Source organism: Pseudophryne corroboree, chromosome 5, assembly GCF_028390025.1.
Source record: "Pseudophryne corroboree isolate aPseCor3 chromosome 5, aPseCor3.hap2, whole genome shotgun sequence".
NCBI lineage: Eukaryota > Metazoa > Chordata > Amphibia > Anura > Myobatrachidae > Pseudophryne > Pseudophryne corroboree.
In genome coordinates, this window is record NC_086448.1 from 622219526 (window position 1) to 622243160 (window position 23635).

General features: G+C 49.0%; 1 protein-coding gene across 5 annotated transcripts in view; it reads left to right on the forward strand.

The window, feature by feature from the left end:
* The window catches only part of METTL4 (methyltransferase 4, N6-adenosine), a 576485-nt gene that overhangs the window by 31315 nt on the left and 521535 nt on the right, over positions 1–23635 (forward strand). For all 5 annotated transcript variants that reach the window (XM_063923557.1, XM_063923556.1, XM_063923558.1 and 2 more), the window contains exon 2: positions 13822–13884. In XM_063923557.1, coding sequence (XP_063779627.1) covers positions 13822–13884 — 63 coding nt within the window. The remainder of the gene's footprint in view (positions 1–13821; positions 13885–23635) is intronic.

Genomic DNA, 23635 nt, shown 5'->3' on the forward strand with positions numbered 1-23635 from the left:
AGCAGGCACGACCTCCACCCGGAGAGTGGGGACTTCATCCAGAAGTCTTCCAGCTGATTGTAAATCGTTGGGAAAGGCCACAGGTGGACATGATGGCGTCCCGCCTCAACAAAAAGCTAAAAAGATATTGCGCCAGGTCAAGGGACCCTCAGGCGATAGCTGTGGACGCTCTAGTGACACCGTGGGTGTACCAGTCGGTTTATGTGTTCCCTCCTCTTCCTCTCATACCAAAGGTACTGAGGATAATAAGAAAGAGAGGAGTAAGAACTATACTCATCGTTCCGGATTGGCTAAGAAGGACTTGGTACCCGGAACTTCAAGAAATGATCTCAGAGGACCCTTGGCCTCTGCCTCTCAGACAGGATCTGCTACAGCAGGGGCCCTGTCTGTTCCAAGACTTACCGCGGCTGCGTTTGACGGCATGGCGGTTGAACGCCGGATCCTGATGGAAAAGGGCATTCCGGTTGAAGTCATTCCTACGCTGATGAAAGCTAGGAAGGATGTGACAGCAAAACATTATCACCGCATATGGCGAAAATATGTTGCTTGGTGTGAGGCTATGAAGGCCCCAACAGAAGAATTTCAGCTCGGTCGATTTCTGCACTTCCTACAGTCAGGAGTGACTATGGGCCTAAAATTGGGATCCATTAAGGTCCAGATTTCGGCCCTGTCTATTTTCTTTCAAAAAGAACTGGCTTCACTGCCTGAAGTTCAGACGTTTGTTAACGGAGTGCTGCATATTCAGCCCCCTTTTGTGCCCCCAGTGGCACCTTGGGATCTCAACGTTGTGTTGGATTTCTTAAAATCACATTGGTTTGAGCCACTTCAGACCGTGGAGTTGAAATATCTCACGTGGAAAGTGGTCATGCTTTTGGCCTTGGCTTCGGCTAGGCGGGTGTCAGAATTGGCGGCTTTGTCCTGTAAAAGCCCCTATCTGATCTTCCATATGGACAGGGCAGAATTGAGGACTCGTCCCCAATTTCTCCCTAAGGTGGTATCAGCGTTTCATTTGAACCAACCTATTGTGGTGCCTGCGGCTACTCGGGACTTGGAGGCTTCCAAGTTGCTGGACGTAGTCCGGGCCCTGAAAATTTATGTTTCCAGGACGGCTAGAGTCAGAAAGACTGACTCGCTGTTTATCCTGCATGCACCCAACAAGCTGGGTGCTCCTGCTTCTAAGCAGACTATTGCTCGCTGGATCTGTTGCAAGATTCAACTTGCACATTCTGCGGCTGGACTGCCGCATCCTAAATCAGTAAAAGCCCATTCCACGAGGAAGGTGGGCTCTTCTTGGGCGGCTGCCCGAGGGGTCTCGGCTTTACAACTTTGCCGAGCTGCTACCTGGTCGGGATCAAACACGTTTGCAAAATTCTACAAGTTTGATACCCTGGCTGAGGAGGACCTTGAGTTTCTCATTCGGTGCTGCAGAGTCATCCGCACTCTCCCGCCCGTTTTGGGAGCTTTGGTATAATCCCCATGGTCCTTACGGAGTACCCAGCATCCACTAGGACGTCAGAGAAAATAAGAATTTACTCACCGGTAATTCTATTTCTCGTAGTCCGTAGTGGATGCTGGGAGCCCGTCCCAAGTGCGGATTGTCTGCAATACTTGTATATAGTTATTGCTTAACTAAAGGGTTATTGTTATGAGCCATCTGTTCAGTGAGGCTCAGTTGTTATTCATACTGTTAACTGGGTATAGTTATCACGAGTTGTACGGTGTGATTGGTGTGGCTGGTATGAGTCTTACCCTGGATTCCAAATCCTTTCCTTGTAGTGTCAGCTCTTCCGGGCACAGTTTCCCTAACTGAGGTCTGGAGGAGGGGCATAGAGGGAGGAGCCAGTGCACACCAGATATAGTACCTAATCTTTCTTTCTCTAACGTCCTAAGTGGATGCTGGGGACTCCGTCAGGACCATGGGGTTTAGCGGCTCCGCAGGAGACAGGGCACAATAATAAAAGCTTTAGGATCAGGTGGTGTGCACTGGCTCCTCCCCCCATGACCCTCCTCCAAGCTTCAGTTAGATTTTTGTGCCCGGCCGAGAAGGGTGCAATCTAGGTGGCTCTCCTGAGCTGCTTAGAATAAAAGTTTAAGTTAGTTTTTTTATTTTCAGTGAGTCCTGCTGGCAACAGGCTCACTGCTACGAGGGACTTAGGGGAGAGAAGTAAACTCACCTGCGTGCAGGATGGATTTGCTTCTTAGGCTACTGGACACCATTAGCTCCAGAGGGAGTCGGAACACAGGTCTCACCCTGGGGTTCGTCCCGGAGCCGTGCCGCCGACCCCCCTTGCAGATGCCGAAGTTGAAGAGGTCCAGAGGTCCAGAAACAGGCGGCAGAAGACTTTCAGTCTTCATAAGGTAGCGCACAGCACTGCAGCTGTGCGCCATTGTTGTCAGCACACTTCATACCAGCGGTCACTGAGGGTGCAGGGCGCTGGGGGGGGCGCCCTGGGCAGCAATGTATTATACCTTTTTTATGGCTAAAATACATCACATATAGCCCTTGAGGCTATATGGATGTATTTAACCCCTGCCAGATCTCACAAACTCCGGGAGAAGAGCCCGCCGTTTTAGGGGGCGGGGCCTATTCTCCTCAGCACACGGCGCCATTTTCCTGCTCAGCTCTGCTGTGAGGAAGGCTCCCAGGCTCTCCCCTGCACTGCACTACAGAAACAGGGTTAAAACAGAGAGGGGGGGCACTTATTTGGCGATATGATTACATATGTGAAAATGCTATAAGGGAAAACACTTGTATAAGGGGTTGTCCCTGTATAATTATAGCGTTTTTGGTGTGTGCTGGCAAACTCTCCCTCTGTCTCCCCAAAGGGCTAGTGGGGTCCTGTCCTCTATCAGAGCATTCCCTGTGTGTGTGCTGTGTGTCGGTACGTGTGTGTCGACATGTAGGAGGACGATGTTGGTGAGGAGGCGGAGCAAATTGCCTGTATTGGTGATGTCACTCTCTAGGGAGTCGACACCGGAATGGATGGCTTATTTAGGAATTACGTGATAATGTCAACACGATGCAAGGTCGGTTGACGACATGAGACGGCCGGCAAACAAATTAGTACCTGTCCAGGCGTCTCAGACACCGTCAGGGGCTTGTAAAAACGCCCATTTACCTCAGTTGGTCGACACAGACACGGACACTGACTTCAGTGTCGACTGTGAATAAACAAACGTATTTTCCTTTAGGGCCACACGTTACATGTTAAGGGCAATGAAGGAGGTGTTACATATTTCTGATACTACAAGTACCACAAATAAGGGTATTATGTAGGGTGGGAATAATCTACTTGTAGTTTTTCCTGAATCAGATAAATTAAAGGGTGTGATGATACGTGGGTTTCCTCCGATAGAAAATTATTGGAGGTATACCTTTTCCCGCCAGAAGTGAGGGTGAGTTGGGAAACACACCTTAGGGTGGATAAGGCGCTCACACGCTTATAAAAACAAGTGGCGTTACCGTCTCCAGATACGGCCGCCCTCAAGGAGCCAGCTGATAGGAAGCTGAAAAATATCCTAAAAAGTATATACACACATACTGGTGTTATACTACGACCAGCAATCGCCTCAGCCTGGATGTGCAGCGCTGGGGGGGCTTGGTCGGATTTCCTGACTGAAAATATTGATACCCTTGACAGGAACAATATTTTATTGACTATAGAGCATTTTAAGGATGCATTTCTATATATGCGAGATGCGCAGAGGGATATTTGCATTCTGACATCAAGAGTAGATGTGATGTCCATATCTGCCAGACGATGTTTATAGACACGACAGTGGTCAGGTGATGCAGATTCCAGACGGCACATGGAAGTATTGCCGTATAAAGGGGCGGTCCATCGGACCTGGTGGCCATGGCAACAGCTGGAAAATCCACTTTTGTTACCCCAAGTCACATCTCAGCAGAAAAGGACACAGTCTTTTCAGTCTCAGTCCTTTCGTACCCATAAAGGCAGGCGGGCAAAAGGCCAGTCATATCTGCCCAGGGTTAGAGGAAAGGGAAGAAGACTGCAGCAGGCAGCCCATTCCCAGGAACAGAAGTCCTCCACAGCTTCTGCCAAGTCCGCAGCATGACGCTGGGGCCATACAAGCGGACTCAGGTGCGGTGGGGGGTCATCTCAAGAGTTTCAGCACGCAGTGGGCTCACTCGCAAGTGGACTCCTGGATCCTACACGTAGTATCCCAGGTGTACATTGGAAATTCGAGACGTCTTCCCCTCACAAGTTCCTGAAGTCTGCTTTCCCAACGTCTCCCTCCGACATGGAGGCAGTATTGGAAAAAAATTCACAGGCTGTATTCCCAGCAGGTGATAATCAAAGTACCCCTCCTACAACAAGGGAAGGGGTATTATTCCACACTATATTGTGGTACTGAAGCCAAACGGCTCGGTGAGATCTAAAGATTTGAACAATTACATACAAGGGTTCAAATCAAGATGGAGTCACTCAGAGCAGTGATAGCGAACCAGGACGATATGGTGTCACTGGATATCAGGGACGCTTACCTACATGTCCAAATTTTGCCCTTCTCACCAAGGGTATCTCAGGTTCGTGGTACAGAACTGTCACTATCAGTTCAGACGCTGCCGTTTGGATTGTCCACGGCACCCCGGGTCTTTACCATGGTAATGGCCGAAATGATGATTCTTCCTAAAAGAAATATGGACGCTTTCCTGATAAGGGCAAGGTCCAGAGAACAGTTGGCGGTCGGAGTAGCACTATCTCAAGTAGTTCTACGACAGCACGAGTGGATTCTAAATATTCCAAAAATCGCAGCTTTTTCCGACGACACGTCTAATGTTCCTAGGAATGATTCTGGACACAGTCCAGAAAAGGATGTTTTCTCCCGGAGAAGAAGGCCAGGGAGTTATCCGAGCTAGTCAGGAACCTCCTAAAACCAGGAAAAGTATCAGTGCATCATTGCACAAGGGTCCTGTGAAAAATGGTGGTTTCTTACAAAGCGATCCCATTCGGTAGATTTCACGCAAGAACCTTTCAGTGGAATCTGCTGGGAAAATGGTCCGGATCGCATCTTCAGATGCATCAGCGGATAACCCTGTCTCCAAGGACAAGGGTGTTTTCTTCTGCGGTGGCTGCAGAGTGCTCATCTATGAAAGGGCCGCAGATTCGACATTCAGGACTGGGTCCTGGTGACCACGGATGCCAGCCTGAGTGGCTGGGGAGCAGTCACACAAGGAAAAAATTTCCAGGGAGTGTGATCAAGTCTGGAGACTTCTCTCCACATAAATATACTGGAGCTAAGGGCAATTTACAAGGCTCTAAGCTTAGCAAGACCTCTGCTTCAAGGTCAGCCGGTATTGATCCAGTGGGACAACATCACGGCAGTCGCCCACGTAAACAGACAGGGCGGCACATGAAGCAGGAGGGAAATGGCAGAAACTGCAAGGATTCTTCGCTGGGCGAAAAATCATGTGATAACACTCTCAGCAGTGTTAATTCCGGGAGTGGAAAACTGGGAAGCAGACTTCCTCAGCAGGCATAACCTCCACCCGGGAGAGTGGGGACTTCAGCGGGAAGTCTTCCACATGATTGAAAACCGTTGGGAAAAACCAAAGGTGGACATGATGGCGTCCCGCCTGAACAAAAAACTAGACAGATATTGCGCCAGGTCAAGGGACCCTCAGGCAATAGCGGTGGACGCTCTGGTAACACTGTGGGTGTACCAGTCAGGGTATGTGTTCCCTCCTATGCATCTCATACCAAAAGTACTGAGAATCATAAGAAGGAGATGAGTAAGAACGATACTCGTGGTTCCGGATGGGTCAAGAAGGACTTGGTACCCGGAACTTCAAGAGATGCTCACAGAAGAACCGTGGCCTCTACCTTTAAGAGAGGACCTGCTCCAGCAGGAGCCTTGTCTTTTCCAAGACTTACCGCGGCTGCGTTTGACGGCATGGCAGTTGAACGCCGGATCCTGAAAGGGCATTCCAGATGAAGTCATCCCTACCCTGGTCGAAGCCAGGAAGGATGTAACCGAAAAACATTTTCACCGCATTTGGCGAAAATATGTTGCGTGGTGTGAGGCCAAGAAGGTCCCTACAGAGGAATTCCAACTGGGTCGTTTCCTACATTTCCTGAAAACAGGACTGTCTATGGGCCTAAAATTAGGGTCCATTAAGGTTCAAATTTCGACCCTGTCGAATTTCTTCCAAAAAGAACTGGCTTCAGTGCCTGAAGTTCAGACGTTTGTAAAAGGGGTACTGCATATACAGCCTCCTTTTGTGCCCCCAGTGGCACCTTGGGATCTCAATGTTGTTTTGAGTTTCCTAAAGTCACATTGGTTTGATCCACTCACCACTGTGGAATTAAAATATTTCACATGGAAGGTGAAGATTCTATTAGCCCTGGCTTCGGCCAGGCGTGTGTCAGAATGGGCGGCTTTATCATATAAAAGCCCTTACTTAATTTTTCATTCTGACAGGGCAGAATTGAGGACTCGTCCTCAATTTCTCCTTAAGGTGTTTTCTCTAACGTCCTAGTGGATGCTGGGGACTCCGTCAGGACCATGGGGAATAGCGGCTCCGCAGGAGACAGGGCACATCTAAAGAAAGCTTTTAGGATCACATGGTGTGTACTGGCTCCTCCCCCCATGACCCTCCTCCAAGCCTCAGTTAGGTTTTTGTGCCCGTCCGAGCAGGGTGCAATCTAGGTGGCTCTCCTAAAGAGCTGCTTAGAAAAAGTTTTTTTAGGTTTTAAATCTGTGAGTCCTGCTGGCAACAGGCTCACTGCATCGAGGGACTTAGGGGAGAGATTTTCAACTCACCTGCGTGCAGGATGGATTGGAGTCTTAGGCTACTGGACATAGCTTCAGAGGGAGTCGGAACACAGGTCATCCTGGGGTTCGTCCCGGAGCCGCGCCGCCGACCCCCCTTACAGATGCTGAAGATCGGAGGTCCGGAAACAGGCGGCAGAAGACTCTTCAGTCTTCATGAAGGTAGCGCACAGCACGGCAGCTGTGCGCCATTGTTGCTACACACTTCTCACTGACCAGTCACGGAGGGTGCAGGGCGCTGCTGGGGGCGCCCTGGGCAGCAATATTAAATACCTTTAGTGGCAAAGAATACATCACATATAGCCATTAAGGCTATATGTATGTATTTAACCCAGGCCAGATTTCTCAAAACCCGGGAGAAAAGCCCGCCGGAAAATTAGAGCATTCCCTGTGTGGCTGCTGTGTGTCGGTACGTGTGTGTCGACATGTATGAGGACGATGTTGGTGTGGAGGCAGAGCAATTGCCGGTAATGGTGATGTCACCCCCTAGGGAGTCGACACCGGAATGGATGGCTTTAGTTATGGAATTACGTGATAATGTTAGTACATTACAAAAGTCAGTAGACGAAATGAGACGGCCGGAAAACCAGTCAGTACCGGCTCAGGCGTCTCAGACACCGTCAGGGGCTGTAAAACGTCCCTTACCTCAGTCAGTCGACACGGGTACCGACACAGATGAATCTAGTGTCGACGGTGAAGAAACAAACGTATTTTCCAACAGGGCCACACGTTATATGATCACGGCAATGAAGGAGGCTTTGCAGATCTCTGATACTGCTGGTACCTCAAAAAGGGGTATTATGTGGGGGGGTGAAAAAACTACCTGTAGCTTTTCCAGAATCAGAGGAATTGAATGACGTGTGTGATGAAGCGTGGGTTAACCCAGATAGAAAACTGCTAATTTCTAAGAAGTTATTGGCATTATACCCTTTCCCACCAGAGGTTAGGACGCGCTGGGAAACACCCCCTAGGGTGGATAAGGCGCTCACACGTTTATCAAAGCAAGTGGCGTTGCCGTCTCCTGATACGGCCGCCCTCAAGGATCCAGCGGATAGGAGGCTGGAAACTAACCTGAAAAGTATATACACTCATACTGGTGTTATACTGCGACCGGCAATAGCCTCAGCCTGGATGTGCAGTGCTGGGGTAGTGTGGTTGGATTCCCTGACTGAAAATATTGATACCCTGGATAGGGATAGTATTTTATTGACTCTAGAGCAATTAAAGGATGCGTTTCTTTATATGCGAGATGCTCAGAGGGATATTTGTACTCTAGCATCAAGAGTAAGTGCGATGTCCATATCTGCCAGAAGAAGTTTATGGACGCGACAGTGGTCAGGTGATGCGGATTCCAAAAGGCATATGGAAGTGTTGCCATATAAAGGAGAGGAATTATTTGGGGTCGGTCTATCGGATCTGGTGGCCACGGCAACTGCCGGCAAATCCACTTTTTTACCTCAGACCCCCTCCCAACAGAAAAAGACACCGTCTTTTCAGCCGCAGTCCTTTCGCTCCTATAAAAACAAGCGAGCAAAAGGACAGTCTTATCTGCCGCGAGGCAGAGGAAAGGGTAAGAGAGGGCAGCAAGCAGCCCCTGCCCAGGACCAGAAGCCCGCCCCGGGTTCTACAAAGCCATCAGCATGACGCTGGGGCTTTACAAGCGGACTCAGGAGCGGTGGGGGGTCGACTAAAGATTTTCAGCAATCAGTGGGCTCGCTCACAGGTGGACCCGTGGATCCTGCAGATAGTATCTCAGGGTTACATGTTGGAGTTCGAAAGGTCTCCCCCTCGCCGGTTCCTAAAGTCTGCTTTACCAACGTCTCCCTCAGAAAGGACGACGGTATTGGAAGCCATTCACCAGCTGTATTCTCAGCAGGTGATAGTCAAGGTACCCCTCCTACAACAGGGAAAGGGGTATTATTCCACACTATTTGTGGTACCGAAGCCGGACGGTTCGGTAAGACCTATTCTAAATCTGAAATCCTTGAACCTGTACATACAGAAATTCAAGTTCAAGATGGAGTCACTCAGAGCAGTGATAGCGAATCTGGAAGAAGGGGACTTCATGGTGTCCCTGGACATAAAAGATGCTTATCTGCATGTCCCAATTTACCCCTCACACCAAGGGTATCTCAGGTTCGTGATACAAGACTGTCATTATCAGTTTCAAACGCTGCCGTTTGGTTTGTCCACGGCCCCTCGGGTCTTTACCAAGGTAATGACCGAAATGATGGTTCTTCTACGAAGAAAAGGCGTATTAATTATCCCTTACTTGGACGATCTCCTGATAAGGGCAAAGTCCAGAGAACAGCTGGAAGTCGGTGTAGCACTAACCCAAGTAGTGCTTCAGCAACACGGGTGGATTCTGAATCTTCCAAAATCTCAATTGACCCCGACAACACGTCTGCTGTTCCTGGGAATGATTCTGGACACGGTTCAGAAAAAGGTGTTTCTCCCGGAGGAGAAAGCAAGGGAGTTATCCGAACTGGTCAGGAACCTCCTAAAACCAGGAACTGTGTCAGTACATCAATGCACAAGAGTCCTGGGAAAGATGGTGGCTTCTTACGAAGCAATTCCATTCGGCAGATTCCATGCACGAACATTTCAGTGGGATCTGCTGGACAAATGGTCCGGATCGCATCTGCACATGCATCAGCGGATAACACTGTCACCAAGAACAAGGTTGTCTCTCCTGTGGTGGTTGCAGAGTGCCCATCTGTTAGAGGGCCGCAGGTTCGGCATACAGGACTGGGTCCTGGTGACTACGGATGCCAGCCTACGGGGCTGGGGAGCAGTCACACAGGGAAGAAACTTCCAGGGTGTATGGTCAGACCTGGAGACGTCTCTTCACATAAATATACTGGAGCTAAGAGCGATATACAATGCTCTAAGCTTGGCAAAACCGCTGCTTCAGGGTCAGCCGGTGTTGATCCAGTCGGACAACATCACGGCAGTCGCCCACGTAAACAGACAAGGCGGCACGAGAAGCAGAAGAGCAATGACAGAAGCTGCAAGGATTCTTCGCTGGGCGGAAAATCATGTCATAGCACTGTCAGCAGTGTTCATCCCGGGAGTGGACAACTGGGAAGCAGACTTCCTCAGCAGACACGACCTTCACCCGGGAGAGTGGGGACTTCCCACATGATTGTGAACCGTTGGGAAAAACCAAAGGTGGATATGATGGCGTCTCGCCTCAACAAAAAACTGGACAGATATTGCGCCAGGTCAAGAGACCCTCAGGCAATAGCTGTGGACGCTCTGGTAACACCATGGGTGTACCAGTCAGTGTATGTGTTTCCTCCTCTGCCTCTCATACCAAAGGTACTGAGAATTATTCGGAAAAGGGGAGTAAGAACAATACTAGTGGCTCCGGATTGGCCAAGAAGAACTTGGTATCCGGAACTTCAAGAGATGCTCACGGAGGATCCGTGGCCTCTACCTCTAAGAAGGGATCTGCTTCAGCAGGGACCTTGTATGTTCCAAGACTTACCGCGACTGCGTTTGACGGCATGGCGGTTGAACGTCGGATTCTAAAAGAAAAGGGCATTCCAGAGGAAGTTATTCCTACCTTGATTAAGGCTAGGAAGGAAGTGACCGCACAACATTATCACCGCATTTGGAGAAAATATGTTGCGTGGTGTGAAGCCAAGAAGGCCCCAACGGAAGAATTTCAATTGGGTCGATTCTTACATTTCCTGCAGGCAGGATTGTCTATGGGCCTCAAATTGGGGTCTATTAAAGTTCAAATTTCGGCCTTATCAATCTTCTTCCAGAAGGAATTGGCTTCAGTGCCTGAAGTACAAACTTTTGTCAAGGGTGTACTACATATACAGCCCCCGATTGTGCCCCCAGTGGCACCGTGGGATCTAAACGTAGTTTTGGATTTTCTCAAATCTCATTGGTTTGAGCCTCTCAAATCTGTAGATTTGAAGTATCTTACATGGAAAGTAACCATGCTACTGGCCCTGGCTTCAGCCAGGAGAGTTTCAGAGTTGGCGGCTTTATCGTACAAAAGCCCATATCTGATTTTCCATTCGGACAGGGCAGAACTGCGGACACGTCCTCATTTTCTCCCTAAGGTGGTTTCGGCTTTTCACTTGAACCAGCCTATTGTGGTGCCTGCGGCTACTAGCGACTTGGAGGACTCCAAGTTACTGGACGTTGTCAGAGCATTAAGAATATATATTTCAAGGACAGCTGGAGTCAGAAAATCTGACTCGTTGTTTATATTGTATGCACCCAACAAGATGGGTGCTCCTGCGTCTAAGCAGACGATTGCGCGTTGGATCTGTAGCACAATCCAACTTGCACATTCTGTGGCAGGCCTGCCACAGCCTAAATCTGTAAAGGCCCACTCCACAAGGAAGGTGGGCTCATCTTGGGCGGCTGCCCGAGGGGTCTCGGCATTACAACTTTGCCGAGCAGCTACGTGGTCAGGGGAGAACACGTTTGTAAAATTTTACAAATTTGATACTCTGGCTAAGGAGGACCTGGAGTTCTCTCATTCGGTGCTGCAGAGTCATCCGCACTCTCCCGCCCGTTTGGGAGCTTTGGTATAATCCCCATGGTCCTGACGGAGTCCCCAGCATCCACTAGGACGTTAGAGAAAATAAGAATTTACTTACCGATAATTCTATTTCTCATAGTCCGTAGTGGATGCTGGGCGCCCATCCCAAGTGCGGATTGTCTGCAATACTTGTACATAGTTATTGTTACAAAAATCGGGTTATTATTATTGTTGTGAGCCATCTTTTCAGAGGCTACTTCGTTTGTTATCATACTGTTAACTGGGTTCAGATCACAAGTTGTACAGTGTGATTGGTGTGGCTGGTATGAGTCTTACCCGGGATTCAAGATCCTTCCTTATTGTGTACGCTCGTCCGGGCACAGTACCTAACTGAGGCTTGGAGGAGGGTCATGGGGGGAGGAGCCAGTACACACCATGTGATCCTAAAAGCTTTCTTTAGATGTGCCCTGTCTCCTGCGGAGCCGCTATTCCCCATGGTCCTGACGGAGTCCCCAGCATCCACTACGGACTATGAGAAATAGAATTATCGGTAAGTAAATTCTTATTTTCTGTTTTTCACATGAACCAACCTATTGTGGTACCTGCGGCTACTAGGGACTTGGAGGACTCCAAGTTACTTGACGTTGTCAGGGCCCTGAAAATATATGTTTCCAGGACGACTGGAGTCAGAAAATCTGACTCGCTGTTTAGCCTGTATGCACCCAACAAGATGGGTGTTCCTGCTTCTAAGCAGACGATTGCTCGCTGGATTTGTAGTACAATTCAGCTTGCACATTCTGTGGCAGGCTTGCCACAGCCAAAATCAGTAAAAGCCCATTCCACAAGGAAGTGGGCTCATCTTGGGCGGCTGCCCGAGGGGTCTCGGCTTTACAACTTTGCCGAGCTGCTACTTGGTCAGGGGCACACCCTGACTGAGGAGGACCTGGAGTTCTCTCATTCGGTGCTGCAGAGTCATCCGCACTCTCCCGCCCGTTTGGGAGCTTTGGTATAATCCCCATGGTCCTGACGGAGTCCCCAGCATCCACTTAGGACGTTAGAGAAAATAAGAATTTACTTACCGATAATTCTATTTCTCGTAGTCCGTAGTGGATGCTGGGCGCCCATCCCAAGTGCGGATTGTCTGCAATACTTGTACATAGTTATTGTTACAAAAATCGGGTTATTCTTGTTGTGAGCCATCTTTTCAGAGGCTCCTTCGTTGTTATCATACTGTTAACTGGGTTCAGATCACAGGTTGTACGGTGTGATTGGTGTGGCTGGTATGAGTCTTACCCGGGATTCAATATCCCTCCTTATTATGCACGCTCGTCCGGGCACAGTATCCTAACTGAGGCTTGGAGGAGGGTCATGGGGGGAGGAGCCAGTGCACACCACCTGATCCTAAAGCTTTTATTATTGTGCCCTGTCTCCTGCGGAGCCGCTAAACCCCATGGTCCTGACGGAGTCCCCAGCATCCACTACGGACTACGAGAAATAGAATTATCGGTAAGTAAATTCTTATTTTAAAGAGTGCCCAGTCTCCTGCGGAGCCCGTCTATTCCCCATGGTCCTTACGGAGTACCCAGCATCCACTACGGACTACGAGAAATAGAATTACCGGTGAGTAAATTCTTATTTTTACTGAACATTTATTGAAAACTATTTTTAATCTTCTCTTGACTTCAACACAAATAGCTTCTGTAAAAGTGGAAAATAAGTGTGTGGTACAAGAAAGACATTCTGTTCTGTTGTACTATAGTACAAATTGCAATTGAAACCTATCATCAGCGACTTCAACAACTGATTGGACTAGAGTGATCTCTTGGTCTATACTGTATGTACTATAAACAAGCCACTTTTCTGTCGAAAGTCTGTCTGCAATAGAATGTAATAGAAGGAAACAAGCGGTGACCAGATATGATGCATACTATACCACTGTTTTTTATATTTAGGATAATGCAATTTCTGTTGTGAAATAGAAGGGTGACTCGCCCTGCTGTTCTGTGACCATTGTGGAGATGCATCAAGAAGTGCAAAGAGTGGAGAAGTTGCTCATAGCAACTAATCAGCTTAGAGCTAGCATTTATCAAGCACTGTACATTGTATAAAATGATAGCACTGTATATATTATAGATATGTCATTTAGTGTTCACGCTGGGCTGTCTTAGCGGGGCACCGCGCCATGCCTGTTTTTAAACAGCAAAATGCGCCCTGCGCTTTTATTGGCACCCTGCTAAGACAGCCTGCCCAGTGCTGTTTTGCTGCCGCAAGAATAGATGGCATGTGCACAGCATCTATTCACATTAAGGGGAGATCTTGGGTGAAGTAATGGGCACCCCCCCAAGATGTGATGCCGATGGCTGGGCACACCCCAAATAGTGACGCCGGCAGGGCCACGCTGAACTCCCCGGCCAGTCACCCCACCTTTTTGGACGCAGATTTTGTGCCCACATCCTCAGTGCCATGCCCGCATCCTAGCAGGAACACTATGTAATTATGATGTTTGTTCTTTCTTATAGAAACGTAAACGATCAAGTGTTTTTAATCAAGGGGAATTAGATGCCCTGGAGTATCACAAAAAGGTAATTTATTTTTTTAAGGTTTTTTTTTCTTCAAATAAGCCATTTGATGTGTTACGCTTGCACTATGAAAACATGTTTCGTTTATGATTTTATAGTCTAACATTGAAAAATTCTTGGAACTAAAACCGTTTACCATTATATATATATATATATATATATATATATTGGAATTAAAACCATATATCATTTTCGTCTGCGTATCTAATGGCATGCAGGATTAATGTTAATCAGGAAAATAGATTTTAGTTCCCCTCCCAAAAAATGTTTCCAGTGAAGTTAAAACCAGGTTTACTTGACATCAGTTTTTAATTAAATTGCTTAGCTTTTGCCAAAACTTGATGTTGGTTTGTTTTCTCTTACGTCCTAGAGGATGCTGGGTCCACATTAGTACCATGGGGTATAGACGGGTCCACCAGGAGCCATTGACACTTTAAGAGTTTGAGAGTGTGGGCTGGCTCCTCCCTCTATGCCCCTCCTACCAGACTCAGTTTAGAAAATGTGCCCGGAGGAGCCGGTCACAGCTAGGGGAGCTCTTCAGAGTTTCCTTAGTAAAGTTTAGTTTTAGAGTTTATTATTTTACAGGGAGGCTGCTGGCAACAGCCTCCCTGCAGCAAGGGACTGAGGGGGGGAGCAGTGTCCGCCCTGCGGGGTCTGAGCCACTGTCTCCGCTGACTGGACACTGAGCTCCAGAGGGGATAGATTGTTCCCCGCCGCAGGGGATCGCTCACCCCAGCAGCATGCCGCCACCCCCTTACAGAGCTGAAGATTGTGGCAAGTGAGTCACCGACCCCCCCTAGCAAGCGGGGGGCCGGTGTGAAGATGGCGGCATCAGGGTAGGAGCGCAGTATTAACTGCGCTCCGGAGGCTCAGCGTTACATAGTGCGGCGCTGTGACGGGCGCCCTGAGCCAGCGCCTATACCCTACACTGGTCACATAGCCTGTCGGGTCCCTGGATCTCAGCCAGCATCAATCCTCAGGCCAGTATAATCCTGTGAAGAGCGGGAAGACAGCGCCATTTTGGGGGCGGGACTTCTCCTCAGAGTGGACCCAGCAGCGTTTCGGCGCCATTATCCTGCCTGCATAGCGCTGTCAGTGAAGAGCAAGTCCCTCCACAGCAACTCCAGCTATCTATCACGGTACCAGGGGATTGTAAAAGTGTGTGTGGGGGGGGGGGACTATGTTACCTAATAAGGTGCAAAGTCAATGCTGATAAGGGTCTCCCTTTATATTAAAAGCGCTGTGTGTGGGTTGGCTCCAATCTCTGTGTCTCTCTTGCCATTCTTGGGAGTGAAACTCTGTCTGCCCTTCCCTGTGTGTGTGTGTGGAGTGTCTGTGGTCTCCATTAAGCTATGTCCAGGGACTCTGTGTCATATGCTGCAGAGGATATGTCCTCTCAGGATGATCCCATTCCATGTGATCAGGATTGCACTGGTTTAGCACAGATTCCAGCAAGGGAGCCTGAGTGGTTATCCTCTATCAAATCTATGATTTCTCATATTTCAAATAGGGTTGCACAAAATGAATCTGCAACTTAGGCTTTACAGAACTCTATGGCAGTCTGGCCCAGTTCTGGTACTGTACATCAGGGCTCCCCGCTGTATATTCACATAAACGTGCCCTTGCACAGATCATGCAGGATGATACCGATTCTGATACTACAGACGTGATGGGGATGTGTTGCGGGGGGCAGCATCTCTTGCAAAAGGGGTGCAGTTGATGATAGAGGCTATTAGGGATGTGTTAAATATTGCAGATACAACACCCGAACAGGTTGAGGAGGCTTACTTCTCTGAAAATAAGAAAGCCTCGCTAACCTTCCCTGCGTCAAAGGAATGAAAGGAATGAAATGCTATATTTGAAAAGACTTGGGAAAACCCGGATAAAACATTCCAGATACCTAAAAGGATTCTGGTAGCGTTTCCTTTCCCGGTAGAGGATAGGAAAAAATGGGAAAACCCGCCTATTGTTGACTCGTCAGTGTCCAGACTCTCAAAAAAGCTGGTTTTACCTGTTCCAGGATCTACCGCCTTGAAAGAGCCGGCTGATCGTAAAATTGATGATACTCTCAAATTCATGGGCACAGCCGGATTAAGGGGGGGGGGGGGGGGGCTCGTGGGGCACGTTACCCTGGGCCCCCTCTATGAATGGGGCCCCCCAGCTTTGGTTACAGCTGCAGTGCAAAAGTGCACTGCGAGCTGTAGAAAATGAAAGTAAACAGAGGACGAGGAGGGGTGGAGTTCGAGCATGGGGGCGGGGCTTCACGACACTGCATTCAGTGCTTGGCAAGCAGCATGGGGGAGAGGAGGAGAGCTTGGAGGCAGGACGGGATCAGATGCACACACACAGTGTGCCTGCAGTGCCCACCCAGTGATTTTAGAGGGAGGAGTGGGGGAAACTGTGTAAGAGGGAGGAGCGGGACACTATATGTTTATGTGTAAGAGGGAGGAGGGAGACAGTGTATATAAATATGTGTGAGAGGGAGGAGTATATAAATATGTGTGAGAGGGAGGAGAGGGACACTCTATATGAGTATGTGTAAGAGGGAGACACTGTATATGAATATGTGTGAGAGGGGGGAGGGGGACACTATTTATATGTGTAAGAGGGATATGTTTATGTGTGTGACTGTGTGTGACAGTATGTATATATGTGTGATTGTGTGCATGTGTGTCTAACTGTACATATGTATGTGTATATGTGTGTGGCTACTTATGTGACAGTATGCATGTGACTGTGTGTGCGACTGTACATATGTATATTTGTGTGTGACAGTATGTATGTGTATAAGTACTGTATGTGACTGTATTTATGTGTATGATAGTATATATGTATGTGTACTGTATATGTGCATATGCATATCTCCCTAACAATCACGATGTGATGGGACAGTACTGTTTTTTGGGTTCTGTCCCATCAGTGGGCCGGAGCAAAGGGAGGGACATAATGCTCCCAACTACTTTGCGCAAGAGGCTGGGGCTGCTGGGGAAGCAATGTTCATGCCCCCAGCATGAAGTGAAATGGGCGTGTGACTTGTGGCCACACCCCAGTTTATGTGCACACTGAAGGCTTGCGCACTAAGGAGGTCATTCAGATCTGATCGCTGGGCAGTATTTTTAGCTGTCCTGCGTTCAGATAGTCGCCACCTACAGGGGGAGTGTATTTTCGCTGTGCAAGTGTGCGATCACATGTGCAGCTGAGCTGCTAAAAAGCAGTTTGTGCAGTCTCTACGCAACCCGGGACTTACTCTTCCAGTGCGATTGATTCCTGCTGATCGGGGCTGGAGCTGATGTCAGACACCCTCCCTGAAAACGCTTAAGCCCATCTGCGTTTTTCCGGACACTCCCTGAAAACGGGCAGTTGTAACCCACAAACGGCCTCTTCAGGTCAATCACCTTGCGAACGCTCGTGCGAATGGTTCCTTCGCACCATCCCGTCGCTGACCACCTATGCCCGTTGTAGCTGTCCGACGCGACTGCGCATTGTGGTACATACGCATGCACACTTCGGATCTGATCACCCGCTGTGCGAAAACACACAGCAGCGATCAGATCTAAATGACCTCCTAAGACCCGATCCAAAAATGTTAATCTTTAGGGCCCCCCAAAGCCTTAATCCAGCTCTGCTTCTGGGGCAATACTACGTCCCACTATTGCCAGTGCTTGGATTGCCAAAGCTATAGTAAAGTGGTCAGGCACGTTACTTGAGGATTTGGATACTATGGAGAAATGTGATGTTGAGAAATGTGAAATTGTTTTTACGTAACATTCAGGATTCGGCAGGATTTCTGGTAGAATCCATGAAGGACCTGGGTTCCATGGCTGCAGGGATTTCCTACATGTCCGTATCGGCTCGTTGAGGGCTGTGGTTGCGCCAGTGGTTTGCCGACGCGGAATCCAGTAGAAGTGTGGAGACCCTACCCTACACAGGTTAGGCTCTCTTGTGTGGATATCCACAGCTATGGCTGGTAAGTCACCTTTCCTTCCCTCAGCTACACCTGCTCCGAAGAAACCTTTTCTTCAGTTACGTCACAGTCCTTTCTGTCTAACAAGCCCAGAAAGGCCAAGCCGTCCAAAACACCTTCTTTCGGGGAGGTCGGCCCAAGTTCAAGAAACCTGCGGCTGCAGGTTCCCAGGTCAGAAACCTGCTTCAGGTACACCAAAGTCCTCCCCATGATGGTGGACTGCACGCCCCGGAGGTGGGGACGGTGGGAGCGAGACTCAGACATTTCAGTCATGTCTGTGTGTCCTCCGGCCTGGACCCCTGGGTGCAAGATATTGTGTCCCAGGGGTAAAGGCTGGAATTTCAAAATCTCTCTCCTCACCGATTTTTCATATCAGGCTTGCCAGCTCTGCTGGAAGACAGGACTGTCCTGCAAGAAGCCGTCCAGATGTTGGTGGAGGCACAGGTCATTGTGCCAGTACCACCTCACATGCAGAACAAAGGTTACTATTCGAACCTTTTCGTGGTACCGAAACCAGATGGTTCGGTCAGGCCCATTCTGAACTTAAAATCACTAAACCCCTTTCTGAGGGAGTTCAAGTTCAAAATGGAGTCCCTAAGGGCGGTGATATCAGGTCTGGAGGAGAGCGAATTCCTAGTATCCCTGGATATCAAGGATGCCTACCTCCACATTCCGATTTGGCTGCCGCATCAAGCTTATCTGCGATTTGCACTGTTGGACTGTCACTTTCAGTTCCAGGCCCTCCCATTCGGTCTCTCCATAGCACCGAGGGTATTCACCAAGGTGATGGCGGAAATTATGATTCTCCTCCGCAGACAGGGGGTGAACATAATTCCGTATCTGGACGATCTGCTGATAAAGGCATCGTCCAAGGAGAAGCTGTTACGGTCCATAATACTCATGACTCAGCTTCTCAGAAAACTTGGTTGGATCCTGAATCTTCCAAAGTCACATTTGAAACCAACCAAAAAGTTGTCCTTTCTGGGAATGATCCTCGACACGAAAGTGCAGAGGGTGTTTCTCCCAGTGGAAAAGGCGTTGGTGATTCAAACGATGGTCCGGGATGTCTTGAAGCCAGCCCGGGTGTCAATTCATCAGTGCATTCGCCTTCTGGGGAAGATGGTAGCCTCATACGAGGCTCTGCAGTATGGGAAGTTTCACACTCTGTCCTTCCAACTGGATTTCCTAGACAAGTGGTCGGGATCTCATCTACACATGCACCAGAGAATTCGTCTGTCGCCAAAGGCCAGGATTTAACTCCTCTGGTGGCTGCAATTATCTCACCTTCTGGAGGGCCGCAGGTTCGGGATTCAGGACTGGAACCTTCTAACCACGGATGCAAGTCTCCGGGGCTGGGGCGCAGTCACTAAAGGGGAATCCTTCCAAGGAAGGTGGTCAAGTCTGGAAGCCGGCCTGCCGATAAACATTCTGGAACTAAGAGCCGTCTACAACGGTCTTCTCCAAGTGGGCCATCTTCTGAGAAATCGGGCCATTCAAGTGCAGTCGGACAATGTGACAACATTGGCTTACATAAACCGACAGGGCGGAAAAACACGCGTTGGCGCTGTCGGCAATCTTCATTCTGGGAGTAGACAACTGTGAAGCAGACTTCCTCAGCAGACACGATCTCCATCCAGGAGAGTGGGGTCTCCATCCGGAGGTGTTCAAGGAGGTAACAGATCTTTGGAGCGTACCCAAAATAGACATGATGGCCTCTCGTCTCAACAAGAAGCTTAGACGATATTGTTCCAGGTTGAGGGACCCGAAAGCAGTAGTGGTGAATCCCCTAGTGCAGTGGTTTTCAACCACTGTGCCGCGGCACACTGGTGTGCCGCCAGTGGCTTTCAGATGTGCCGCCAGAGATGCGCTGCCCGTCATCACACTGGTGAACTTTGGCAACGCAGCGTGACACATCGCCTGTCCACCCGCCCGCCGCAAGCCTGGCTGCCCGCCCGCCGCTGCCGTCGCCAGGCAAGTGCTGCTCCCTACTGCTCCTCACTGCTTATGGCTGCATTAACCCCTGCCTGCCAGCCGCCAGCAAAGTGCTGCTCCCTGCTGCACCTCACTGCTCACGGCTGCATTAACCCCTGCCGGCTGACGCTGAGGGAGGGAGAGGCAAAAGCAAAAGTGATACTGAAACCTTACAGGTATGGTCCAGTGTATTTGTATGAATTTTACAGTAATAGCTGTGTGAACAGTGTGCAGAATTAATGTGGGGGCCAATATGTGTAATAACTGTGGGGGGCCCAAGTGTGTAATTACTGTGTGTGTGTGTGTGTGTGTGTGTGTGGGGGGGGCGGCAATGTGTGTAATTGCTGGGCGGGGATGATATGTGTAATTACTGTGGGGGGACAATATGTGTAATTACTGTGGGGGGGGATGTGTGTAATTTCTGTGGGGGGACAATATGTGCAATTTCTGTGGGGGGACAATTAGTGCAATTACTGTGGGGACCAATGTGTGTTTTAAGTCCCCATGTGGACCAAAGTGTGTTGTAGTTTTTTTTTTTTTTTGGGGGGGGGGGGGGTTGTTCGTGGGGTACTGATGGTGTGCCTTGGCAATTTTAGAATTTTGTTCGGCGTGCCTTGAATGGAAAAAGGTTGAAAATCACTGCCCTAGTGACTCCGTGTGTGTTCCAGCCAGTGTACGTGTTTCCTCCACTTCCACTTATTCCAAGAGTTCTAAAATTCATAAGGAGAACAAGAGTTCAGGCAATCCTCATTGCTCCGGACTGGCCAAGAAGGGCATGGTATGCAGATCTTCTGGATCTACTGCAAGAAAAACCAAGGCCTCTTCCTCTTCAGGAGGATCTGCTGCAGCAGGGGCTGTTTGCCTATCAAGACTTACCGAGGCTACGTTTGATGGCATGGAGGTTGAACGCCTGATACTAGCTCGGAAGGGCATTCCGAAAAAGGTTATTCCTACACTGATACAGGCTAGGAATGGCGTATCGTCTAAACATTACCATCGAATTTGGAAAAAATATGTATCTTGGTGTGAGTCCAAGAAATTTCCTGCGGTGGAGTTTCAACTGGGACGGTTTCTCCTCTTCTTACAAGCTGGTGTGAATATGGGCCTAATGTTGGGATCTGTGAAGGTCCAGATTTCGTCCCTATCCGTTTTCTTCCAAAAACAATTGGCTTCCCTCCCTGAGGTTCAGACCTTTTTGAAGGGAGTTCTGCACATCCAGCCTCCCTTTGTACCGCCTACGGCGCCTTGGGGCCTTACCGTGGTGTTGCAGTTCCTCCAATCGGACTGGTTCGATCCTCTACAGGAGGTTGAAGTCAAATTTCTTACGTGGAAAGCTGACACTTTGTTGGCTTTAGCTTCTGCTAGACGTGTGTCGGAGTTGGGGGCTTTATCGTGCAAAAGCCCATACTTGATCTTCCACGAAGATAGAGCTGTGCTCCGGACACGTCAGCAGTTTCTTCCCAAGGTTGTGTCGGCATTTCATATCAACCAACCTATTGTGGTGCCAGTGGCTATTGACTCCTCAATTTCATCAAAGTCCTTGGATGTTGTAAGGGCTCTAAAAATCTATGTGAAGAGGACTGCTCATCACAGAAAATCGGACTCTCTGTTTATCCTGTATGATCCCAAGAAAATTGGTTATCCTGCTTCTAAGCAGACGATCTCTCGCTGGATTAGGTCCACTATCCAGCATGCATATTCTATGGCAGGATTGCCGTGTCCTACGTCTGTCAAGGCCCACTCTACTTGCAAGATGGGGTCTTCCTGGGCGGCTGCCTGGGGTGTCTCGGCTTTACAACTTTGCTGAGCTGCAACTTGGTCTGGGTCGAACATTCTATATAATTGTATGTATGTTTTTCTATTTTATGCATTATTGTTCGTATTTGATTCAGATTTGTATTACAATAAAGAAATTTCAGTTCTTTAGGTAGGTTGAATGTTTCCAGGAAGGTGGAACGCACCACACTCCGGGGAAATGATGACGCGTAAGTGTAAACGCGTCACTCACTTACGGGTAATGGAGCGCAACCGTCTTCCAGCTATTTGACACGTACCATGCCCCAGGTAGTGATGACGTGCGAGATCGGATATGCGTCATCCACTTCCGGGCAATGGAACGCAGGGACTTCCTGTTGATGGAGATTCCCCGCGATTCCACTGAAATAAGTTATTTATTTATATTCTTTTATATAGATCGATTTTGATTTAAATATGCGGATTATGAATTTGTCAATATGATATTTGTATCGTGCTTACTCAAATGTATATATTGGATTTTTTGTATTTTACCCATAATACCTTTCATTTCCGGTGTAAGGGGTATATATATCCCCACTGTTGACTGTCCTTGGATCTACCTTGATAAAGACCCAGCAGGGTTGAAACGGCGTTGGTGCCAAGGACAGCATCTCCTTTTCTCTAACGTCCTAGTGGATGCTGGGAACTCCGTAAGGACCATGGGGAATAGCGGGCTCCGAAGGAGGCTGGGCACTCTAGAAAGATCTTAGACTACCTGGTGTGCACTGGCTCCTCCCACTATGACCATCCTCCAAGCCTCAGTTAGATTTCGTGCCCGGCCGAGGTTGGATGCACACTAGGGGCTCTCCTGAGCTCTTAGAAAGTTATAGTCTTAGAATTTGTTATTTTCAGTGAGACCTGCTGGCAACAGGCTCACTGCAGCGAGGGACTAAGGGGAGAAGAAGCGAACTCGCCTGCTTGCAGCCGGATTGGGCTTCTTAGGCTACTGGACACCATTAGCTCCAGAGGGATCGACCGCAGGCCCAGCCTTGATGTTCGGTCCCGGAGCCGCGCCGCCGTCCCCCTTACAGAGCCAGAAGTAAGAAGATGGTCCGGAAAATCGGCGGCATGAAGACTGTCTTCACCAAGGTAGCGCACAGCACTGCAGCTGTGCGCCATTGCTCCTCTCACACACTTCACACTCCGGTCACTGAGGGTGCAGGGCGCTGGGGGGGGCGCCCTGAGGCAGCAATAAAAACACCTTGGCTGGCTAAAATACCTCAATATATGGCCCCAGGGGCTATATATGAGGTAAATACCCCTGCCAGAATTCCATAAAAAACGGGAGAATAGGCCGCGAAAAAGGGGCGGAGCCTATCTCCTCAGCACACTGGCGCCATTTTTCCCTCACAGCTCGGCTGGAAGGAAGCTCCCTGGCTCTTCCCTGCAATTCTACAGTACAGTAAGAGGGAAAAGAGAGGGGGGGCATTAAAATTGGCACTGTATACAGTATATTATATAAAAAGCAGCTATTAGGGACATAACTCAGTTAGTCCCTGTATATATATAGCGCTCTGGTGTGTGCTGGCATACTCTTACTCTGTCCCCCCAAAGGGCTTTTGTGGGTCCTGTCCTCGTTTAGAGCATTCCCTGTGTGTCTGCGGTGTGTCGGTACGGCTGTGTCGACATGTTGAATGAGGAGGCTTATATGGTGACAGAACAGAGGCCGATATATGTGATGTCGCCCCCTGTGGGGCCGACACCAGAGTGGATGGATAGGTGAAAGGTATTAACCGACAGTGTCAACTCCTTACATAAAAGGGTGGATGACGTAACAGCTGTGGGACAGCCGGCTTCGCAGCCCGCGCCTGCCCAGGCGTCTCAAAGGCCATCAGGGGCTCAAAAACGCCCGCTCTCTCAGATGGCAGACACAGATGTCGACACGGAGTCTGACTCCAATGTCGACAAGGTGGAGACATATACACAATCCACTAGGAACTTCCGTGACGTGATCCCGGCAATAAAAAATGTGTTATACATTTCTGACTTTAACCCAAGCACCTCTAAAAATGGGTTTTAGGT